Here is a 21,055-nt window from a genome sequence, read left to right on the forward strand (position 1 = left end):
AAGATGGTCAGCCCCTTCACCAAAAACTCTTCCCAGGGAGCTCAGACCAGCATTTACTGCGCAGTGGAGCCGTCGCTGGAGAAGGAGAGCGGTGGATACTACAGGTACACTATAACGAAATGATCTGCTGCTGATTCCCCACAATGTTGTCTATTTCCAGTTCTTATCACAGTTGCAACCAGTCCTCCAAAGAGACATTTTTCCTTCTCAGATTCATTTTTATAATTATTTATATTTAGTCATTAATAATGTTTAGAAGCCCGACAAAGAAAATAAGTAAAAGACTGTATTAATCCTGTAAATTGTCATGCAAACTTTTGGATTTATCAGTTGCAACCTCCCAGATTGGGAACCACCAAACCTAATTTACAATATAGTAATAAAAATGATAAAATATTTATTGCTGTGTGGCCAGTTCGGTCTTCTATAAACAGGAGATATCTATCTGAAATAACTGCTACCTGGCTTTGTTAATGTTAACCTACAAATAAAGTTCTTTCAAAGGATACAACAGCTTGTAGATTAGAGCTTTTGCTGAATAGATATTCTTTTAAATAAATTTAAATCTTCACATCCCAGTCAAAACAGCATGGAACTCTAATACAAAGAGGAACTGAACCGTAGATATTAACCGTGCAGTGAAACACGCAGGACCACACTGAATGTATGAAAGCGATGATTCTTAGTTCACCCGTCTGATGGGTCTTTGCTTACAGCGACTGTGCTCCTGCCAGCTGCTCGGCGGCCGGTAAAGACGACGTCCTGGCGCAGAAGTTTTGGGAGTTGAGCTGTCAGATGCTGTCGATAACGTGGTGAAGAGGCAGAGTGGATCCAAAACGCAACCCCTCAGTTTACAGGGTTTTCTTTGCAATATATATATATATATTTCACTGATATGTCAAAACATTATCTTGATATGATTAACATCAGTTACACTCACCGCACTATTTCTAATGAAGAAAATACTAAGTAAATGATCTAACTTATATGAAGATTCTAATTCTAATTAACTAAATGATCACAATATTTAATACTTTTCTATACATTTTTGTAAAAGCTTTGTAGTGGATATTTGTATAAACTGTGGATTAATAGGGTTTTCTTCATGTTGCTAATGTTGTTCTGTATTTTCTGACATTAAACCCAAGTTCTACAATCCATCCCTTTTTGTTTTTGCTCCTACTTGCACACAATTGATATTTTTGGTCAACAACATAATTATTTACAGTTAGCAGCACAACATGATAAAGCAGAATTGTAACTTGATTAATTGTCAATGTGATATATTACTGTATCTCTTCTCCACGTATTTTAGTTCTATATATTTGTTGTTAGCTTTTTTTTTTTTTACTTAAAGCAACTATTTAGTCCTTTTGAAGCAGTTAAGACATCGTCTCATTAGTTTTTTTTACATCAACTAACATGTGATATGTTCATATTAGTTCATAAGTTGTTACATAAGTGTCCTCAATAACTGACTTGGCACAAGCTGCCTTCCCCAAATACATTCGCCCTGATCTCACCTCTGGACTTTATTAATCTCCGTCAAAAAAAGTCCAATCAGAGTTAATAACTTTAATACCACCTTAGGATCTCTGTGTGCCTGCAGTGGATTGATGAAGGCAATAAAACGGAGATAAAAGCTCAATATGTACTGGACGTGAACTGGGAATTTACAAAGGTAGCTGCAGCTAAGATGACCGTCGGAACAACTAACCTGGTGTTTGTCTGATGTTTGTCTTTAAACAGCGTTCTGTGAAACTCCATTTGTCAAATTATCAAACTGTGAAATCAAAGACATAATCTTGTCTGAGGCTGATTTGATTGGATTCAGTGAAATCACTGCTTTGACATAGTTAAGGAAAACACGGTAGAAATAAAAGTAAACATGGTACCTTTGAAAACATTACAAGTTCTTTAGCATGCAGCATTTGTTAGAACTTTAAAACAATTTATCTATATATTATAAGTGGTCTTATAATAGTGGTAACTATTAGTTGCATAATGTGTCCAAATTGAAGTTAATACATTGTCATTTATGTAATTATACACATAACTGCATTGTATGGGAAAAGAAGCATAGGGCCTATTAGATGTCGTAAAACATCTGAAGATGATGGCTTGTCATTGAAAGCCTCCATTTGTTTTCCAGAGTGTATCAAGAGTGCATCTTTCAACATCAACCTTGAACTCAACGTATCTAATCACAACATAAAGCTAACAGAAGGTAAACTAAGGCCACACTCCTCCTTAAGGTGATGTATGCATTATGCATTGGAGTAATGATACCATTGTTTCTTAAAATGTGGTAAATTATTATAATTAGATTAACAAAGTTCTGAGGTTAAACGTTAACCCCTTTTAAACTTAACATTTCCTTGATTTTCTAGTTCTGGTATAACTGTGATAAGCTTCAATGAAACAAGACCCGGAGTCACCCCGTCGTGGGATAACATATTTATTCACTCATTAAACGACGTCTAATCATTTGCGAGGCCATAAATGTGTGCACTGGAGTCCTTCATCTCCATGGCCACAAACACAATCAATCATTAATGTTTAATAAAGAAAAGAAGCTGGCTATAAGAATCAGGCGGCAGTGATAAGATCACTGAGGGAAAAGGCAAACGAAATGGATGTAAGGATGCACCGGTGCACGACACGACGGGACTAATTACACCGTTTTACAGAATGCTGAACACATTTACTTCTGCTAGAAAGAGAGACGTTGACCTCAGTTAAGGTTTTTGATTTTCATTCTCAGTGATGTTCAGTCAGAATGGAGGAAGCTGAAGACAGTATTGCTGTTGTGGGCATCGGATGCAATTTTCCAGGGGGTAAGCCATTTGAATTTAGGATCTTAGTTTTGGCTTGTTTTCTTTTTCTGTTTCTTAACATTTTATCAGCATATTTGCCACTTAAAGATGTATTCCTCTCCCACAACATATATTAAGATACCTGTAGTGGTCAAAGACAAATTAGATCATTTCCACATTATTAGATCAGCCCTGAAATGAACAGATAAAAATGTTTTCACTTGACACATACAACCTTTTAACAATCATCGGGGTTGGTAAAATGAATCCCTGCTCAAACTAAACAAAAAAGTGTAATTTTATTTTATTCAATTTAAGTCTGTTTTTAATTACATGTAACAGTTTTTACCTGTTTCACTTTAACTTTGAGTTTGCATACCCAGGGAAGTCATGAAAATACAAAATACTTAATGCAGACAATGGGCATACATACATATGTGTGTTTTTTTCCAAATAGGAGAAGGGCTTGAGAATTTCTGGAAAGTTCTGGTGGATGGAAGAAACTGTTCTGTGCCAATTCCCAAAGAGAGATTTGACTTATCCAGCTGGTATGACCCTGATGAAAACAAACCGGGTAAATCCCGCACAGCCAAGGCTGCTCTCCTTGATGGGTATGCTCTTTAAACTTTACCATATAACCTATTTAGAACGGCCTACTTATGTGTTTTGTAAATAAGTGTGTACAGATAGTCCTATACACTTTTTCCGTATTGAGTAAATTATATTTTAATGTTCGTACCAAATCTTATGTCTCTATATTGTTTGATTCTTCAGCTTGGGCCCTGAACTATTTTTTGTAATGAGTAAATGAAAACAGGTGTGTCCGTTTCTTTGTATCTTTACTTTAATGTTCCTCTTTAAACTGAGTCATTGAGACATCTGAACAGGTGTGTGATGTATACGTACATATATATATATATATATATATATATATATATATATATATATATATATATATATATATATATATATATACCTGTATCGGACACTTTATTGAACTTGCCTTGAGAAAGAAAGCGTGGTCGAAACGTTGGTTAAACAATACGATCAGAGCTCCGTGTGCGTCCATCTTCTCTTCAATATATGGTCTTTAAAACTAACACATGATCACTAAATAAGTAAAACTTACAATAAATAAATAGAACTGTAATATGATCTATTTTTCAGTCACTAAATTTGATTTTATGTTTTTTTAATATTTTCAGGTTCAATGAATTTGACCACAAGTTCTTTGGCATCAGTGACAGTGAGGTGGAACAAATGGACCCTCAACAAAAACAGCTCCTTCAGTGTGTCTACAGGGCGTTGGAGAATGCTGGGATTCCTATGGAGAAGGCCAGTGGGACCAGGACAGGAGTGTTTTTTGGTACATGTTGCCAGTGACTGGCTAATAGTTTTGTGTAATATTTCCATCAGATTTAACTACTGTTCTTTGAATTATCCAACTCTCTTATTTATATCCATAAGTGCACATTTCTTAACAGTATTTATGTTGATTTTATTATAGGGCTAATGAACAGAGATTATGAGACAAATGCTGCACACGTGCACCCAAGTGTGATCAACCACTGGACCGGCACAGGGCTTGCCATGAGTATTGCAGCAAACAGGGTCTCCTACATCTTCAACTTCACTGGGCCGTCACTGTCCATAGACTGCGCCTGCTCGTCATCTCTCGTGGCTCTTCATCTTGCCTGTCAATCCATTAAACAAGGTCTGTGCAATGTGTCGAACTAAAGTCTGTTGGGCAACTATAATGGAATGCCATGCATTGTGGTTTTAATCACAAGGATACGCGTAAAAAAGTGCATTCAAATATTTGTAATGTGAGACGATGAAATGTGTTTTTATCTTATTAGGTGATTGTGACATGGCTGTTTGTGGTGGAGTCAACTGTATCATAGAGCCAAGAGTGTTTGTAGCTCTCAGCAAGGCCAAGATGATCTCACCTGAAGGAACCAGCAAACCTTTCTCCAACAAAGCAGATGGTTATGGAAGAGGAGAGGGCTGCGGGGTCGTTCTCCTCAAGCCGCTGAAAAAGGTCAGAATATGCAGAGTAATAGAAGTGCAACAATTTTTATTTGTTGTTGCTTTTTCATTATAAAAGCAACCTGATCAGATAGTAGAGCAAAATCAATAAATAACTGATTCTGACTTCCCGTCACTAAGAAATGTGTTTCTGTTAAAGATTAAACAGTCGGAACAGTACCCATAATGTTATATTTATCAGAAACGTACTAGTTCCTGTTAGCCCCGTGTCTCTCCACAAACTAAATAGCATAATGTTCAGTTCCCATGTTTTTATATATCCATAGCCATTTCAGTCTTGTTGTTGCTTTACAGGCTATACAAGACCGTGACAATATCTGGGGTATCATCAGCAAAACAGCAGTCAACCAAGATGGACACTCAGTCACTCCAATCACCAAACCCTCCATGACACAACAAGAGGAACTCCTGCGCAGAATCTACTCAGAGTCTGACCTGGCAAATGTCCGGTACATAGAGGCACATGGGACTGGAACTCCAGTTGGAGATCCAACAGAGGCAGGAAGCATTTCAAACGCCATCGCTAAAGCCAGACCTCCTGGTTCAGAGACACTACGTATCGGCTCTGTGAAGAGCAACATTGGACACACAGAATCTGCTGCTGGAGTGGCCGGACTCATTAAGGTACTCTTAATGATGAAGCATGAGACCATCGTTCCCTCAGTTTTCTACTCTGAGGAGTCTGCCAGTGTAGATGCCAAAGCCCTGAACATTAAAGTTCCTAAGGAAGCAGAGAAGTGGGAATCCTCCCGTGCAAGAATTGCAGGAGTTAACAACTTTGGCTTTGGGGGTACAAATGCACACGCAATTGTCAAACAGTACAAACAGTCACGCATTGAGCAAAAGAATAGTGGGAAACAGGAGAAGTATTTTGTCATGTCGGCAAATTCACAAAAATCTCTTACTCTGATGACGGAGGACACCATTAAACAGCTAGAAACAGATAGCAAAGTTGATCTAGATTCTCTGTTGTACACATCAGCTTGTAGGAGAAGCCATCTAAAGCATAAATACAGAAAGGCCATCTGTGTTTCATCTGTAGTCGATCTTAAAGAGAAGTTAAGTGCCACTGTAGACAAAAATATTCGCCCGTCCTACTCAGATCCGAGGTTAGTGTTTGTCTTTTGCGGAAATGGCGTCACTTACCATGGCATGTGCAAACAACTACTAAAACACGAGCCTATATTCAGACGTAAGATCAAAGAGATTGCACAACTTTTCAAAAGACGGAGTACGCTGGACATCTTGGACACACTTGAGAGTGAGTTCGAGGGTAGTGACTTCAACAACCCAGATGTTGTCCAACCACTCCTCTTTGCTATCCAAGTTGGCATTACCACCCTACTCAGACACTGGGGAGTCAAGCCCGATGCAATACTTGGACACTCTGTTGGCGAGGTTGCAGCCGCTCACTGTTCTGGCCTCTTGTCTCTTGATGATGCGGTAAAAGTCATCTATTTCCGCAGCATTCTCCAGAGCAAAGTCCCTGGGGGGAAGATGCTTGTGATCAGCAACATGGCTGTGTCAGAGGTAACTGCTCTTCTCAGTTGTTACTCTGGTAGAATTTGCCTTGCTGCGTTCAACAGCTCACAGTCCTGTACCCTCTCAGGTGATGCAGATGCAATTGAGAGCCTTTATAAGGAGCTAAGCACCTCAGCCAACAGTCAGAATCTGTTCCTTCGTATACTGGATGTCACAGCTGCTTACCACAGCCATTTGATGGACCCCATTCTGCCAGAAATTGAGGAAACAATCGGCTCCTTACAGGTGAATGATCTGGACACAGAGTTGTTCTCAACAGTGACAGGCAAGGAAGAACAGCAGGGAGATTTCTGCACTGGGAAATACTGGGCTAGAAACATTCGTGAGCCAGTAGCTTTTGAGCAAGCAGTGAGTTCAGCAACTAAAGGAAAGAAGAATACAGTGTTTGTGGAGATAGGGCCAAGAAGGGCACTACAGAGAAACATCATGGAATCTCTGGGTAATGACACAGCTGTTCTTGCCTCTGTGCAGCCAGGGAAAGATCATGAAACAATAAAGTCTGTTATGTCGAAGCTGTTTGAACTGGGTGTCCACTTAAATTGGAACACCTTCTACAAAGGATATGAGACAGTGCCACTGCCTATTCCTAAATACCAGTTTGACTGCTCAGACAGAGACGTTATCATTGGAGCAGCACAGAAAAACACAGCAAGTAATCATCCTGTGCTCTGTCAGACCGGAAGTGAAAGCAAAGTCTTCACTTGTGATCTGCTGTCTGACTCTTCTTTTTACCTGAAAGAGCACAAGCACAACTCCATACCCATCATCCCTGGTGCCTTCTATGCTGAGTTGGGTTTAGCCGCATTCATGGCCAGTGCCAAACCAAAAGTACCACTCAGCTCACTGCAGGTCAGTGTCAGTTTTCACAGTCCATTTGTTTTAACCCAGAATTCACCAGAAATGAAGGTGCAACTGGAACAAACAGAGAAGGAAACTAGGTTCATGGTACTTTCACCATCTGCAATGTATGCATCGGGCACAGTGGTCTCAAAGAAAGAAAGGCTGATTGAGGAGCAGTGTATTTCACTAAGCTCCATCTACAAACGATGCAAATCTGTAGTGAGCTGGAAGGAGTTCTATGGGTATCTCTCTCAAGGAGGCTTTCAGTATGGAGATGTCTTCCAGAATAAGGGGGATGTGCACTATGGAGAAGATCTCAAGGAGGCTGTTGCAAAAGTCACAGTTCCAAAAGAACTGCAGTCTCAGTTACATGACTACTGCATTCATCCTGTTGTGCTGGATTTTCTCATGCAGCTTCTCCCAGTGACAGTGGAGCACATTTTTGCTGGTAGACCAGGATTTCCTGCCAAAATAGGAAGTTTGACAGTGTTTGAACCCTTGCAAGAGGAGATGATTGTCTATCTGAGAGCAATTGACGTTGGCTTAGATCACTTTGAGATTTGTGGCTGCTTTGCAGATAAAGAAGGAAGAGTGCTGGTTGAACTGAAGCATGTGATAATCAAATACATTGGCAGTCGCTCTCATGTGGTTGAGGAGTATTTCTACCACAATGCCTTTACTGTTATCCCTGAAGGCATCACATCTGTTCCTCCTAAGGCCTTGGTCTTCTGTGACCGTTTAGGGATCTCTAAAGGCCTGCAGCAATTTTTGGACTCAGGGTCTAGATATGTTTCCTTCACACATGCAAAAGATATCTTGAGCCATGGGTTTCCTTCTCTTTTGGAAAATCTTAATATCACGGATATTGAGAAAAACTTTGATGAAGTCTTGTTTCTGTGGGGCAAAGAAGACCTCACCTCATTGGCAGCTGAGGTTGTTCTGCAGACTTGTGCGAGCTGCTGTGAGACATTCCGCCAAATAGTCCTTGAGCTAAAGCGGATTTGCTTCCCAAACTCCATCAGAGCAGTCACCTACTGTTCCTCTGACATCACAGTAGACCACATGAGCCCGGGTTTTGCTCTTGCTGGCATGACAAGATCATTTGCTGCAGAGATACCAGATCTTTCATTTCAGCTGATTGATATAAGCACTATCTCTGCTGAGGACATTGCAGCTCTGGCTGAGGTCCTAAGGTCACATCCTTGCAGCAAGTATCCAGAGTTGGTGGTAAAAGATGGACTGATTCTGAAACCTTCCATTGTCCGTACTCCACCTGAGATCATTGACAGTTCAGAGGGCAGTTTTACCTTTATGATGTCTGAGCCCTGCATCCTTCAGACAGCAGAAGCACATAAGATGACTCAACTGAGTGCCATTGTCTTTGAGGAGGAGGCCCAGCCAATCAGGGGTACATCAGTTGAAATTCGGCCCACTAAGATATGTGTTCATTCGTCTGATTACTTCCCTGTCAGTGCTTCTCATCTCAAATTTGGACAGACACTGTACTGGAACGAACACTCATCACAGAAACACAAGCTACTGGCTCTTGATTTCAGTGGTACTATTACAGCAGTTGGGAAAGATGTCAGGAAATTGAAAGTGGGAGACCACATTGCTTCTTGTTACCCTGTGGTGGCAACCAGCAAGGTAAGAGTTCCAGAGGATGTGTGCTACAGCACAAAGCGGTTCCCATTCCTTCAAAAAACACCTTGTGTTTCCTACTTTGTGTTAGCATGGGAGATCCTGCATAGAGCGTTGCCCAGAGCAAAACATAATCTAGGAATCATATCATCTGTGCCTGATTCTGCTCTTGTGAGAGTCTTGGCACACACTTCTTACAAGTCCGGTTGGAATGTGATTATTGGCACACAGTGCAATGGCTCTTTTGTAGATGTCAGTCAAATGGATGTGTTTGTCGTCCTGCCTCCATTTGATGAATCTCTGATTGCAAACATTTCTAACTTCCCAGGTGTCCAACATGTTGTCTTCATCTGTGAATCTCAGATGCAGTGTTCGCTTGCTCAGGACGTGTTCCAAAGTGTAAAGGAAAGTGTTCACGTGCAGACAATTCGGATGCCGGTCATTTTGCAAAAAGGATCCTTGAGTGCACATAGGCCACACATTTACCACTGGCTGAAATCCTTGAACTTGAGCAGGAAATTTGCTCTTGAAAGCTTTACCTTTCAGAATGTGAAATCTGAAAGCATTGAGACCCTTAATTCAGAGACACCACAGTCATACTTCAACTCGAAGAAGCTGGCTGTCGTGGCTCTGGAAAAAGGCGTCAGCCATACGCTATCTGACATTCCATTGTTGCCAACAAAAAAACAGCTTTTCCGAAAGAGAGCAGTGTACATAGTGGCAGGTGGTCTTTCTGGTCTGGGCTTTGAGACTGTCAAGTTCATCTCTCAAAGAGGGGGTGAGTACATTGTCGTACTCTCCAGGACCAAACCCACAGTAGATGTGCAGCAAGAGATACACAATGTGGAGACACAGTGTGGAAATCACATCACTGCCATGGAGTGTGACGTATCCGTGTCCGAGAGCGTGCACAAGGTTATCAGCGTCATCGGCCAGAAATTCCCCAGTTGTCCAATCAGAGGAGTGTTTCACAGTGCAGTTGTCCTACATGATGGCCTGATTGAGACCCTTAACAGATCTCTTTACGAGAAAGTTCTCAAACCCAAAGTAAACGGTGCACTGAATTTGCACCATGCAACAAAGCACTGTCAATTGGATTACTTTGTGTGTTACTCTTCAATCTCAGCTTTTCTGGGAAATGCATCTCAGACAAACTATGCAGCAGCCAACACATTCCTCGACCTGTTCTGTCAGTACCGGCGCAAACTCGGGCTGTCTGGACAGTCTATCAACTGGGGAGCCCTAAACCTCGGTCTCCTTTTGAACAAGGAACATTTCCAGCGGTTTCTGGAGGCAAAGGGGATGATGGTGTTGGATGTGGCTGAGATTCATAAAAGTCTGGAGCAATGCCTTGTGCTCAATCGACCCCAACAGGCTGTTTGCAGGTTTCACTTCAGAAACATCAGGTACAACATCCTATCTCAAAATGCAGCCTTGACCATGCGTCTGTCCGCATTGGTAGATGAGGCTTTCCAAAAATACAAAGAGAAAGACTCTCAAACTACACAATCTGAATCCGTCTCACCTAAAGATTATGTCGTCTCTCTGCTCTGTGAGACCATCGGCATAGATAAAAGTGAGCTGAAAGATGAATCACCTCTTTTATCTTTAGGCATTGACTCCATGCAGGCCATGACTCTGCAGAATCTCATCTTTCAGGAGAGAGGTGTGAATGTGCCTTTGGTAAAACTGTTGGATCCTAATGCCACGCTATCAACGATAGTAGCTATACTGAGTGAAAAAGGTGACGGTGAAAGTGATAACCAAGAGTCTCTTCCTGATATAGGCGTAGGTGATGTGTCTACCAGATTCTAAAAATGAAAAAAAAGCAGATAAGGCTTAAGGCTTTGACAATAGAAGGCTTATGATAGCCAATGCAATACAACAGCATTCTTGTTATTTTTTTGGATGTGGTTATTGTCTTTGTTCATTTTGGTATTATACTTTGAAATGTTTTTACATTGTTATAACACTACCGTTATTTTACTCACTTTTTTTTTAATTGATGTTTTGTATCAGTTTTACTGATTCTGTTTAGTGAAATATTCATTATGTAAATATGAAACTGTCAGCATTACAATTAAATACACAATTATTGTTGATAAGTAATGATTTAATAGTGAATAACATATGTGAAGAAGTGTAAAAAGTATAAATGGTATTGTAAGTACATTCTCATTATTGTTTTGATTTTCATCAATCTTTAAAGCTTGTATGTAGTTTTACATTCACTCATCTCTCAGAGGTCATGGCCAGTTGTTATCACTGCTAGCTCATTGATTCTGATTATCATTTTTATGATGTTGATGGAACAAAACATGAGATAGTATTCTGGCATGTCGCAGAAATGTTCAATTGGGGGCATGTGTGATTACTGAGTCTTTTGTTGATTGAACCACTAATTTATCACATGTGCAGACAAGGACATTGCCACCATAATGATAAACATGGAAATAACAGGAAACAGATACATTAATATATTATGTAAGTGTTTATAGCACTGTTATCTTAAAATCACAATAAAGCAAGTCTTTCAATCAATCTAGAAATTACAATTACTACCACTATTCTGAATTTTGACACTATAGATATTTGATGTTGCAACTAATGTAAAACATTTTTGACATTAAAGAACATTTTTATTTTTATCACTGAAGTAAAAACAATTTGATACTAATTCATTTTATTGTTTTTATTTGTTGCCTCTTCATGACACAATAAAACAAGCTGCCAATGTATCCATGCACTTGATAAGCTTGGTTTATTAACAAATATTCTTTCATGCAGATTACTTGATTGCAATTTCATTAAACTTGTAAGGTACAGCTCCAAATTGAATCACAATTTGGATTGAAAAAATCAGCTATACTTCAGTGATCACAAATGTTAAATATGTTACAAATAAATAACACCAATTTTTTGTTTTATTCCAAACTCATGTTTTGATTTATTGTACAGATCTTCCACAGAAAAATGATCAGCAACATAAATATATAAACATTACAGAAATCAGTATGGCGTTATATTCAACAATTGTGACCTAGCCAAGATGTCAGAAAAACCAACTATAAAACATACTTACTAACTATATAATATTGTAATAGATTTGTACAAACAAGCCTACTCCAGATAATTTCAACCAATCTTACTGAGAACAAAACCACAGCAGTGAGTGCATCTCAAAGTATTATTTGATGCAGACCATTGAAACTATCCATTATTCTTTACAATAGCTGCCAAAGTGGCCAGTGTGCTGTTGGGGTCCAATATTTTAACCAAAGGTACATTCACGCCTGTCTCTTGGAAAATCTTATTCTGCAGTGTCATGGCCAACATCGAGTCAATACCCAGTGCACACAGAGCTAAGTCATCATCCAGCTCATCCACGCTAACGTTGCTGATGTCACTGACAATAGTTCTCACACTTTCATGTGTGGAAGACGAATGCTGAACCCTGGGTTCATTACTTAGTTCATCCTTTAGCTCCATTTCCACCAGCGCTGACAGACGCTCTCTGAGAGACGCATTTTGTGAAAGAACATGAATGTGAAGATTTTTGAAGTTGAACTTGCATATGACTTGTTGCGGTCTGTTCATCAGAAGACACTTTTCAAGTGCCTCTTGGACATCACACACATCCATTGTCATCATTCCTTTTGCCTCCAGGAACTTTTGGAAATGGTCTTTGTTCAACAAGAGGCCGAGGTTCAAAGGACCCCAGTTGATGGACTGTCCAGCAAGTCCAAGGTTTCTCCTGTAATGACAGAATGTGTCGAGGAAAGAATTGGCTGCTGCGTAGTTACATTGTGAGGCATTGCCAATGAATGAGGAGATGGAGGAGTAGCACACAAAGAAATCCAGTTTGGTGTGAAGTGTTGCATAGTGAAGGTTTAGAGCCCCACTCACTTTAGGCTGCAGCACCTTTCTGAACAGGGCCTCATCAAGGTTTTCGATCAACGCATCATGTAATACTGCAGCACTGTGAAACACTCCTTTGATTGGACACAAGGAGAATCTTTGTTTGATATTTGAGATTGCATCCACGACCTGCATCGACACAGAAACGTCACATTTGACATTCATGATTGTCACCTCATATCTTCTCTGGAGGAGTTCCATTTCAAACTGTATTTCATCAGTCAGACTACTTCTGGACAGTGTTGCAATACAACCTCCCCCATTATAGGCAATGAACTGTACTGTCTCAAATCCCAAACCAGAGAGACCTCCAGTGACAATATAAACACAACTTTGTTTAAAGAGTTGTCCAGACCTTGTAAGCAGAGGGATATCTGACATTTGACAATCAGGTTCTCCATGATCTAGAACAACTTGCTGCACTGTCTTTGTTGTGAAGTAGGACTCAGCATCTGCATCGTTCTGAGGCTCTTTTGTGCTAGATAATTGAAAAGTCTCTCTTTTCAAAGGTAGAGATACTGTATCAAAGCCGAATGCCAATAGCCAATTAGAGATATCCCTGTTTTGCAGTTGCAGACTGGCTCTCTGGAGAACATTAGCCACGTCAAGTTTGTGAACATGGATGTGTTCACTCTTTAGTGCAAACATGTTTGCTGAAAAGGAGGACGACATGTGATTGCTATATACAAAAATAATGTGTCTGTCATGACTTCCGCTGTCATGCATCCCTTGCCAAGAGTGATCGAACGGGGGCAGCAAAACAAATGCATGGCTCTGATCAAAATGCAGAGATTCTCCTCTGAAATGTGACAGAGAGGAAACATTCCAGCCGGACCTGTTTGCCGTCAGGGCCAAAACTTTTATCAGAGCAGAGGCTGAGTTGGAGGAGATGATGGTCAGCTTCCTGTGTTGTTGTTTTACCTCAAACAGCATTTTCTGCAGGATCTCCCATGCGAGTATGAAGTAAGACACACATGGGGTCTCTTTCAGAAATGGGAGTCTCTTCGTGCTGTAGCACACAGCTTCGGGAATCAAAATCTTCGCAGTGGCACCAACTGGATAACATGAAGCGATATGATCTCCCACTCTTAGACTGTGAACATCTCTCCCAACAGCTGTGACAATGCCGCTAAAATCTAAAGCGAGAAGCTTGTGATTCTGTGACGTGTGCTTGTTCCAATACATCGTCTTTCCAAAGGTCAAATGCGATGTGGTGACGGGAAAGTAATCAGATGAATGCACGCATACATTGGTAAGCTGAATCTCAACTGACTTCTCTTGGATAGGATTTGCATTTGTGTCGTAGGGGATGGCAGACAAGGGAGCCATTCTGTATGGATCAGTTGTCTGTAGAACAAAGTCGCTCACAATTACTGAGTGCATATCACCTTCACATAAAGCCCCGTCACTCATGGGAGTCCGTGCTATTCTTGTTGTCAATGCTTGGCCTTTGCTGATCACAACCTCTTGTTCTTTGCAGGTGTTTATCACACAAACCAGCGTTTCAATGTCTTCACTGGTCACAGAAGCAAGGTCAATCAGTTGAAAAGAGAGACCCGCCATCTCTGCTGCACAAGCCCTTGTCATACCAGATAGCACAAAACCAGGACTGACATGGTCCACAATCATTTCTGTCGATCTATAGGTAATGACGCGGACAGTGCAAGAGCGTTTGCTCTCTTTTAAGGCTAAAACAATCTGGCGAAACATCTCGCAGCAATTCACCAAGCAGTCAAGCATCTTCTCAGATGACAAGTGACTGAGGTCCTCTACTCCCCAGAAGAAGAGAACATTTTCTATTACAGCGTTGGTGGTAAGTGTATCGAACACTAAATTTCGAGCTTGGTCTGCCATCCAATGCTCTCTGCTCTCCACAAGAGCTGACTCTGGGTGTATGTATGGCTTAAGCCCTTTAGCTACGCCAAGTTTGTCTTCAAAAACTATTGCTTTTATCTTGCAATTTTGCAAGTCTCTTGTGTCAGGAATTGCAGTTATTTCATTGTGGAAGAACCGTGACTGAAGAGCACTCGAGCGATTGCCCAAAAATGAGATCCTCACCCCCTTAACTTCCACCAGTACATGACCCTCTGGGGTGGAAAAGCAACCACATACATCCAAGAAGTCTGGAGTCTCTTGAGTAGCTCGTAAGTACATGACCATTTCTTCTTGTAGTGGTCCTGATATGGCTACACTACCGATAGCTGAGGGGAATCCCTGCTTTGCTGTTAGCCGTCCAATAGCTACCACAGCGGTCATTTGCAAGAAATAGTCCAATAACACAGGGTGAATGAAATACTCATGAAGGTGTGGTAGAAGTTCACCAGGGACCTGAATTGCTGTCACAGCTTCCTTGAATTCATCTCCAAAATGCACGTCATTAAGCTGTTTGAAGACAGCTCCATATTCAAATCCTGCGAGAGAAAGAATTGAATAAATCTCTTTTCTCTTCATAACCAATTTGCACCTTTGGGAGATCATCTCAAGACAAATAGTTGGTTCTTCTAACAGCGGTTGGCCATCTGCACACCTGTATGCGCCGGAGGTATGTGTTGCGACAGAAGACTGTATTTTAAATGAACCTCCATTATCTGCATGCTCCAGTGTCACTTTCAACTGATGACAGTTTGAGCTAAGAGTAAACAGACTCTCAAATCTTACACTGAGCTGGAGCTGAGAAACCGGTTTCTTGGGCCTTAAACTTGCCATCACTGAGGCGTAAGCTAGCTCAACACAGAAGGCGCCTGGCACAATGGAAACACCATTATTTGTATGCTCCCAAAGATACGGGGCATTCTCTAATGAGAGGTTGCACATGTACTCTTTGTTATCCTGCTTTGTTTGGGATATGAGCCTATGGAGGGGGAAGGCAGATGAGTCACCACCTTTTCTCAAAGCTTCAAAATTCAATTCTTTCTTTGTGTTGACAAACTGATAGACTGGAAGAACTGTGGGCAATGTCTCACAACCCCTGTAGAGCTGATGCCAGTCCACACTGATGCCCAGTTGAAATAGTTTTCCCACGGTAGACAAGATTGTGTCGTAATCTTTCTCTGGCTGGACAGAGGAAAGAACTATGGCGTTTTCCCCCAAAGTTTCATTTATGTTTCTTTGGAGAGCCCCACGAGGTCCAATCTCCACAAAGACCACATTTGCCTTTGATTGCTTGTCTTTGGTGGCAGCACGCAGTGTTTGCTCAAACAAGACAGGCTCTCGAATGTTCCTTGCCCAGTAGCTGCCTGTTCTGAAGTCGCCATCTGAACAACTGTCTCCAGTCACCGTTGAAAAGAGTTTGCACTCTTTGTTGTTGGCATCCAAGGGCTCAATACTTTTCTCAATGTCATCTAGTATAGGATCCATCATATGGCTATGGTATGCTGCTGGCACATCCAACTCATGGAGGAAGAGATTTTTTTCCTTAAACATCTTCAGCCTCTGATGAAGGATGTCTATAGCATCTGCATCCCCTGACAGAGTGCAGGACTTGGGGCTGTTAAACGCTGCAACACAAATTTTCCCAGAAAACTCTGGAAGGAATTTTAATACCTTTTCAACAGCTACATTACCAACAACAAGCATTTTCCCACCTGTGACCTTACTCTGAAGAGTACTGCGGTGATACACCACTTTCACGGCATCCTCGAGAGACAAGAGTCCAGAACAGTGAGCGGCAGCAACCTCACCAACAGAGTGCCCGAGCACGGCATCAGGTGTGACACCCCAGTGTTTTAGGAGGGCGGCAATGCCAACCTGAATCGCAAAAAGAAGAGGCTGGACAACATCTGGCTTGTTGAAAACATCGTTATCATATTCACCAGCAAGCCACTGGCTGATGCTGATGCTTTTATGACTCTGAAAGAGATTCTCAACTGCTCTGACCTTGTCTCTGAAAACAGGAACATCTCTCAGGAGCTGCTTGCACATACCCCTGTAAGCAACCCCATTTCCACAAAACACAAAGACCACCTGGATGTCAGACCTTATTGAATGCACATTTGTTTTCAATGCAGATGTTAGCTGTTGTTCTAAATCTGAGAGGGAAGATGTTGGGAAGGCCTTCCTATATTTGTGTCTAGAATGACTCCTTCCACATGCTGAAGTGTATGACAGTGCCTGTAAATCAACTGATTGATTGCGGCGAAGCCTCTGTTGGGTGTCAGTGATGGACAGGATAAACGATTTCTCACAGGCTGCAGATATTACAAAGAGTTTTGGAGAGCTTTTTGGGATCTGAGTGGGTTCAGTGGTCTTTCTGTACTCTCTTATAATCACATGTGCATTCGTGCCTCCAAACCCAAAGCTGTTGATCCCAGCTCTCCTTCCTAAAGACCCCTTGGTCTCCCATCTTTCAGCTTTAACCGGAATACATATACTGAGAGCTTTTACATCTACACTGGCATTGTCTTCTGAGTAGAAAACTGAGGGAACAATGGTCTCATGCTTCATCATTAGGAGTACCTTAATGAGACCGGCCACTCCAGCAGCAGATTCTGTGTGTCCAATGTTGCTCTTCACAGAGCCGATCCGCAATGTCTCTGAACCAGGAGGTCTGGCTTTAGCGATGACATTTGAAATGCTTCCTGCCTCTATCGGATCTCCAACTGGTGTTCCAGTCCCATGTGCCTCTATGTACTGGACATTTACAAGGTCAGACTCTGAGTAGAGTCTTTGCAGAAGCTCCTGTTGTTGAGTCATGGACGGTTTGGTGATTGGAGTGACTGAGTGTCCATCTTGGTTGACCGCTGTTTTGCTGACGATACCCCATATTTTGTTGCAGTCTTTCATCGCCTTTGTATAGAAAGTCACACTATTAGCATTCAAGCCAGTATTGTTTGCAGTTTGCATGTAATGACCGTAAACAAATATACACCATGCTTGCTTACATTTTTCAGGGGTTTCAGGAGAACGACCCCACAGCCCTCTCCTCTACCATAGCCATCTGCTCTGCTGGAGAAAGGTCTGCTGGTCCCTTCAGGTGAGATCATCTTCGCTTTGCTCAGAGCAACAAACACTCTGGGCTCTATTATACAACTGACACCTCCACAAAGAGCCATCTCACAGTCTCCTAGTCGAAAAAAAAAAAGTACAATTAAATATGGAACATTTAAATGTTGATTGTCTTGCCCTCATGCATGCCATTTGTAGGGGGAAAGGAAATGAAATACCTTGCTTTATAGCCTGGCAGGCTAAATGTAGAGCCACCAAAGATGAAGAACAGGCACTGTCAATGGCAAGAGAAGGACCAGTGAGGTTGAAGGTGAAGGATAGTCTATTGGCAGCCACGCTCATGGCCGTCCCAGTGCCATTGTAGTGGGTTATCGTTGTAGGACTGTTGCTTCGAAGTATCTCGTAATCCCTGTTCATTAGACCTGCAACATTATTGTAAAATCAGAGTACATCACAATTTGTGTATTTTGAAATTGTGCTTGTTTTATCACTAGAACCGCCATCAGGTCAAATTTAAATTGGACTTTGTTTCAATAAAAAGTGTGTGACTTTTCCGAAAAGTATGTTATTTAGCACCCCTATTGTTAAAAAGTTGTCAAGATGAAGTCAGATTTTAAAAAAGGCCCTTTATGCCTGTAAGAGCCAGTAGGTTAAACTGACAATTGATTTTGCAAGTTTAGAGAAACACTCTATGTTGCATGGGCAACACCTTTTCTTCTGCTATTGCGCATAATAGAGCTGCATTATAAGTCATAGGCTAACCTTCACTATGGACAAGAGAAAGAGATTCATGGATGCACTTCAGGCTTTAGACTTGCACAATACAATGGTTTCAGGACTGAGCGTTGCGCCCTGGGTTGATTGTGACTGTTGTTCTGAGTAGCAAAAAAGGAAGATAACAATATATAACTGAACCTTGTACCTTGAGAATCAGTGCATTCTAACGGGGGTACATTTTTAGGTATATAGTGACCCCTGGCGGTTCTAGTGTTAGAAATATAATAGGTCGATAGTGGTCACCTATGTAGACTCCAGTTCTGCTTCCATTGATGGTGTCCATAGCCATTCCCGCATCTTCTAATGCCCTGTATGTGCACTGCAGAAGGAGTTTCTGCTGAGGGTCCATGAATTCAGCCTCTGCTTCAGTAATGCCAAAGAATTTGTGATCAAACTCATTAAAGCTGAAATATAAAATAAAAAGCAGATCCATCACAATTCAAACATTTTTCAATAGAGGGATTAACACTTGATCTTAAAAAGACGATGCTTACCCTTCTATAAGAGCTGCTTTGGTTGTCTGTGTCTTTCCGGGTTTGCTATCATCGGCATCGTACCAAAAAGTGGTGTCAAATCTCTCTGCTGGAATATCTACAACACAGTTCTTTCCCTCCAGCAAAACGCTCCAGAAGTTGTCCAACCCTTCACCTAAAATAAAGCAAACCACAAAACCTATAATTCACCCTAAGACAACTGGAAAAAAAACCTTTACTCAGAGAAATTCAAAATGCTTGCATCATACCTCCAGGGAAGTTGCATCCAACCCCGACAACAGCTATGTCATCGTCTGCATCCTCCATTGTTCCTTTAAGATAGTAGTGAAGTTGCTCCGGGGTCTTGGTTGCTTTATTCTAAAAGCCAAAGTAAAAATGTAAGCCTCTCCATAGTGAAGCTTGATGTTCAGTGCTGGCTGCTGTCTTTAGCCAGAAGTAGAGCTGCTGTACCTCCCATCCTTTTTAAACACTGTTCCATGAGAAGGGACAAGAGGGCACAACAATGCTCTGCCTTGTTGCATCTCAGTTGCCTTCATCTGGAACTAAATGCACTAATTGTAACTTAAGATCATTCAAAGGCAGTTGTGACTATGTTTTTGTTCTTATTTCCACAAAAGAAAACAGTGTCTACTACAGTCTGCTTATCACTGGCAGATAACAAAGTCCTCTAAGTGGTCATTTCAACGGGAACCTGTGGTCACATCATCTCTGAAAGGAAATAGTAAAATGTATAGTTCTTAAACTGCATTGATCAGGTGTTAACAGAGATTCAGAACAAGTAAGACATTTTTCTCCAATTTAATTCAAAAGTATGCTTAAACAAAGAAACCCTAGAATGACGTTAATTGGATGGCTAACAAATCAGATGCATGCATGCTTATGAATCAATGTCTCTTGACAGTGGTAACAGTAGTCTTCATGTTAAAGCTAATCAACTTGATATAGATCATTGACCATCACTCAATATCCCATAATAACAAAGTAAAAACAGGATTTATTTGCAAATTCATTAACAAGAAAACACTGAAATATCACATTGAAATAAGTATAAAGATCCTTTGCAATGAAATGCAGCTCAGGTGGCTCCAATTTCTCCTGATCATCTAGAGGCGTTGCTACACCTTGATTGGTGTCCACATGTGGTGAATTCAATTGATTGGACATGATTCGGAAAGACACGTCTATATAAGGACTCACGGCAGACAACACATATCAGAGCAAACAAATACAAACAAGCCGTGCGGTCGAAGGAACTTTCTGCAAAGATCAGGGATAGAGCTGTGTCGAGGCACAGATCTGGGGAAGGTGACAAAACAATTCTGCAGCATTGGAGGTTCCCAAGAGCACAACGGCCTCCATCATTTTTAAATGTAAGATGTTTAGAACAACTAAGACTCTTCTTAGAGCTGGGTGAAAGAAACAACCATCACTGCAACACTCCACTGCACTGGCTTTATGGCAGAGTGGCCAAACGGAAACCTCTTCTCAGAGACAGACTCATGAAAGCCTGCTTTTTGGAGGGGGAGGGGGGGGCATCTAAAGGACTCTTAAACTGAGAAAAAAGCTGGACTTGAACCCAATCAAACATCTCTGGAAAGACCTGAAAATAGGTGTCCGACGACGGTCCCCATCCAAACTGACAAGGACTTGAGAGAAGCTGCAGAGTGGCAGAAAATCCCCAAATCCAGGTGTTCAAAGCCTCCTACCCATGAAGATTTGAGACCGTCATCACTACCAAAGGTGCTTCAACGAAGTACTGGGTTAAAGGTCTGGATGCTTGTGTCAGTGTTTTGTTTACATTTTTTAATAAAGATTAAAAGAAATCAAATCCTGTCTCTGCTTGTCATTATGGGGACACATTTATTTAAACCGTTTTAATGTAAGACTGCAACATAAAGTCAAGGGGTTTGAATTACTGAAGGCTGTTAACTAAATGACAATGTGCCAACTGAGTGAAAGGTGTCACTGAATGAGGAACCAACTGAGCAGTTCCTCCTCTGCTTTAAGGAGCATCTCATGCTTTTAAGACCTGTA

The 21,055-nt window shown here is 41.2% G+C and overlaps 3 protein-coding genes across 4 annotated transcripts in view; 2 read left to right on the plus strand and 1 right to left on the minus strand.

Moving 5' to 3' along the window:
* The window catches only part of LOC137871987 (retinol dehydrogenase 12-like), a 7,846-nt gene extending 6,686 nt beyond the window's left edge, over window positions 1-1,160 (plus strand). For both annotated transcript variants that reach the window (XM_068710144.1, XM_068710143.1), the window contains exons 6-7: window positions 1-104; window positions 717-1,160. The exon at window positions 1-104 is cut by the window's left edge and continues 89 nt beyond it. In XM_068710144.1, the coding sequence (XP_068566245.1) occupies window positions 1-104; window positions 717-816 (204 nt within the window). In that variant the 3' untranslated portion in view covers window positions 817-1,160. The remainder of the gene's footprint in view (window positions 105-716) is intronic.
* A 1,496-nt stretch (window positions 1,161-2,656) lies between these two features.
* On the plus strand, window positions 2,657-11,565 carry fasn2 (fatty acid synthase 2). The gene is made up of 6 exons (XM_068710145.1): window positions 2,657-2,837; window positions 3,274-3,427; window positions 4,022-4,182; window positions 4,324-4,530; window positions 4,676-4,857; window positions 5,160-11,565. Exons 1-6 carry the CDS (start codon window positions 2,780-2,782, stop codon window positions 10,701-10,703), a joined length of 6,306 nt encoding a protein of 2,101 aa, XP_068566246.1. The 5' UTR covers window positions 2,657-2,779; the 3' UTR covers window positions 10,704-11,565.
* Window positions 11,566-12,098: 533 nt separating this feature from the next.
* pks1 (polyketide synthase 1) lies at window positions 12,099-19,327 on the minus strand. Its single transcript, XM_068710146.1, has 6 exons — window positions 19,270-19,327; window positions 19,022-19,175; window positions 18,771-18,931; window positions 17,969-18,172; window positions 17,687-17,868; window positions 12,099-17,591 (listed from the first exon to the last, which is right to left on the minus strand). The coding sequence occupies exons 1-6, from the start codon at window positions 19,325-19,327 to the stop codon at window positions 12,099-12,101; spliced, it is 6,252 nt and encodes a 2,083-aa protein (XP_068566247.1).
* Window positions 19,328-21,055: the final 1,728 nt, after the last annotated feature.

Source organism: Cebidichthys violaceus, unplaced genomic scaffold (genome assembly GCF_023349555.1).
Source record: "Cebidichthys violaceus isolate CVI_PGR_0920_01 unplaced genomic scaffold, fCebVio1.0.p SCAF_15, whole genome shotgun sequence".
NCBI lineage: Eukaryota > Metazoa > Chordata > Actinopteri > Perciformes > Stichaeidae > Cebidichthys > Cebidichthys violaceus.

Coding starts and splice junctions, on each gene's coding strand:
- fasn2 (XM_068710145.1), top strand. CDS start 2,780: ATGGAGGAAGCTGAAGACAGTATTGCTGTTGTGGGCATCGGATGCAAT. Junction 3,428..4,021: donor AAGGCTGCTCTCCTTGATGG/GTATGCTCTTTA, acceptor TAATATTTTCAG/GTTCAATGAATTTGACCACA. Junction 4,531..4,675: donor CTGTCAATCCATTAAACAAG/GTCTGTGCAATG, acceptor TTATCTTATTAG/GTGATTGTGACATGGCTGTT.
- pks1 (XM_068710146.1), bottom strand. CDS start 19,327: ATGGAGGATGCAGACGATGACATAGCTGTTGTCGGGGTTGGATGCAAC. Junction 19,176..19,269: donor TGGATGCAACTTCCCTGGAG/GTATGATGCAAG, acceptor GCTTTATTTTAG/GTGAAGGGTTGGACAACTTC. Junction 17,592..17,686: donor TCCTGAAACCCCTGAAAAAT/GTAAGCAAGCAT, acceptor TTCTATACAAAG/GCGATGAAAGACTGCAACAA.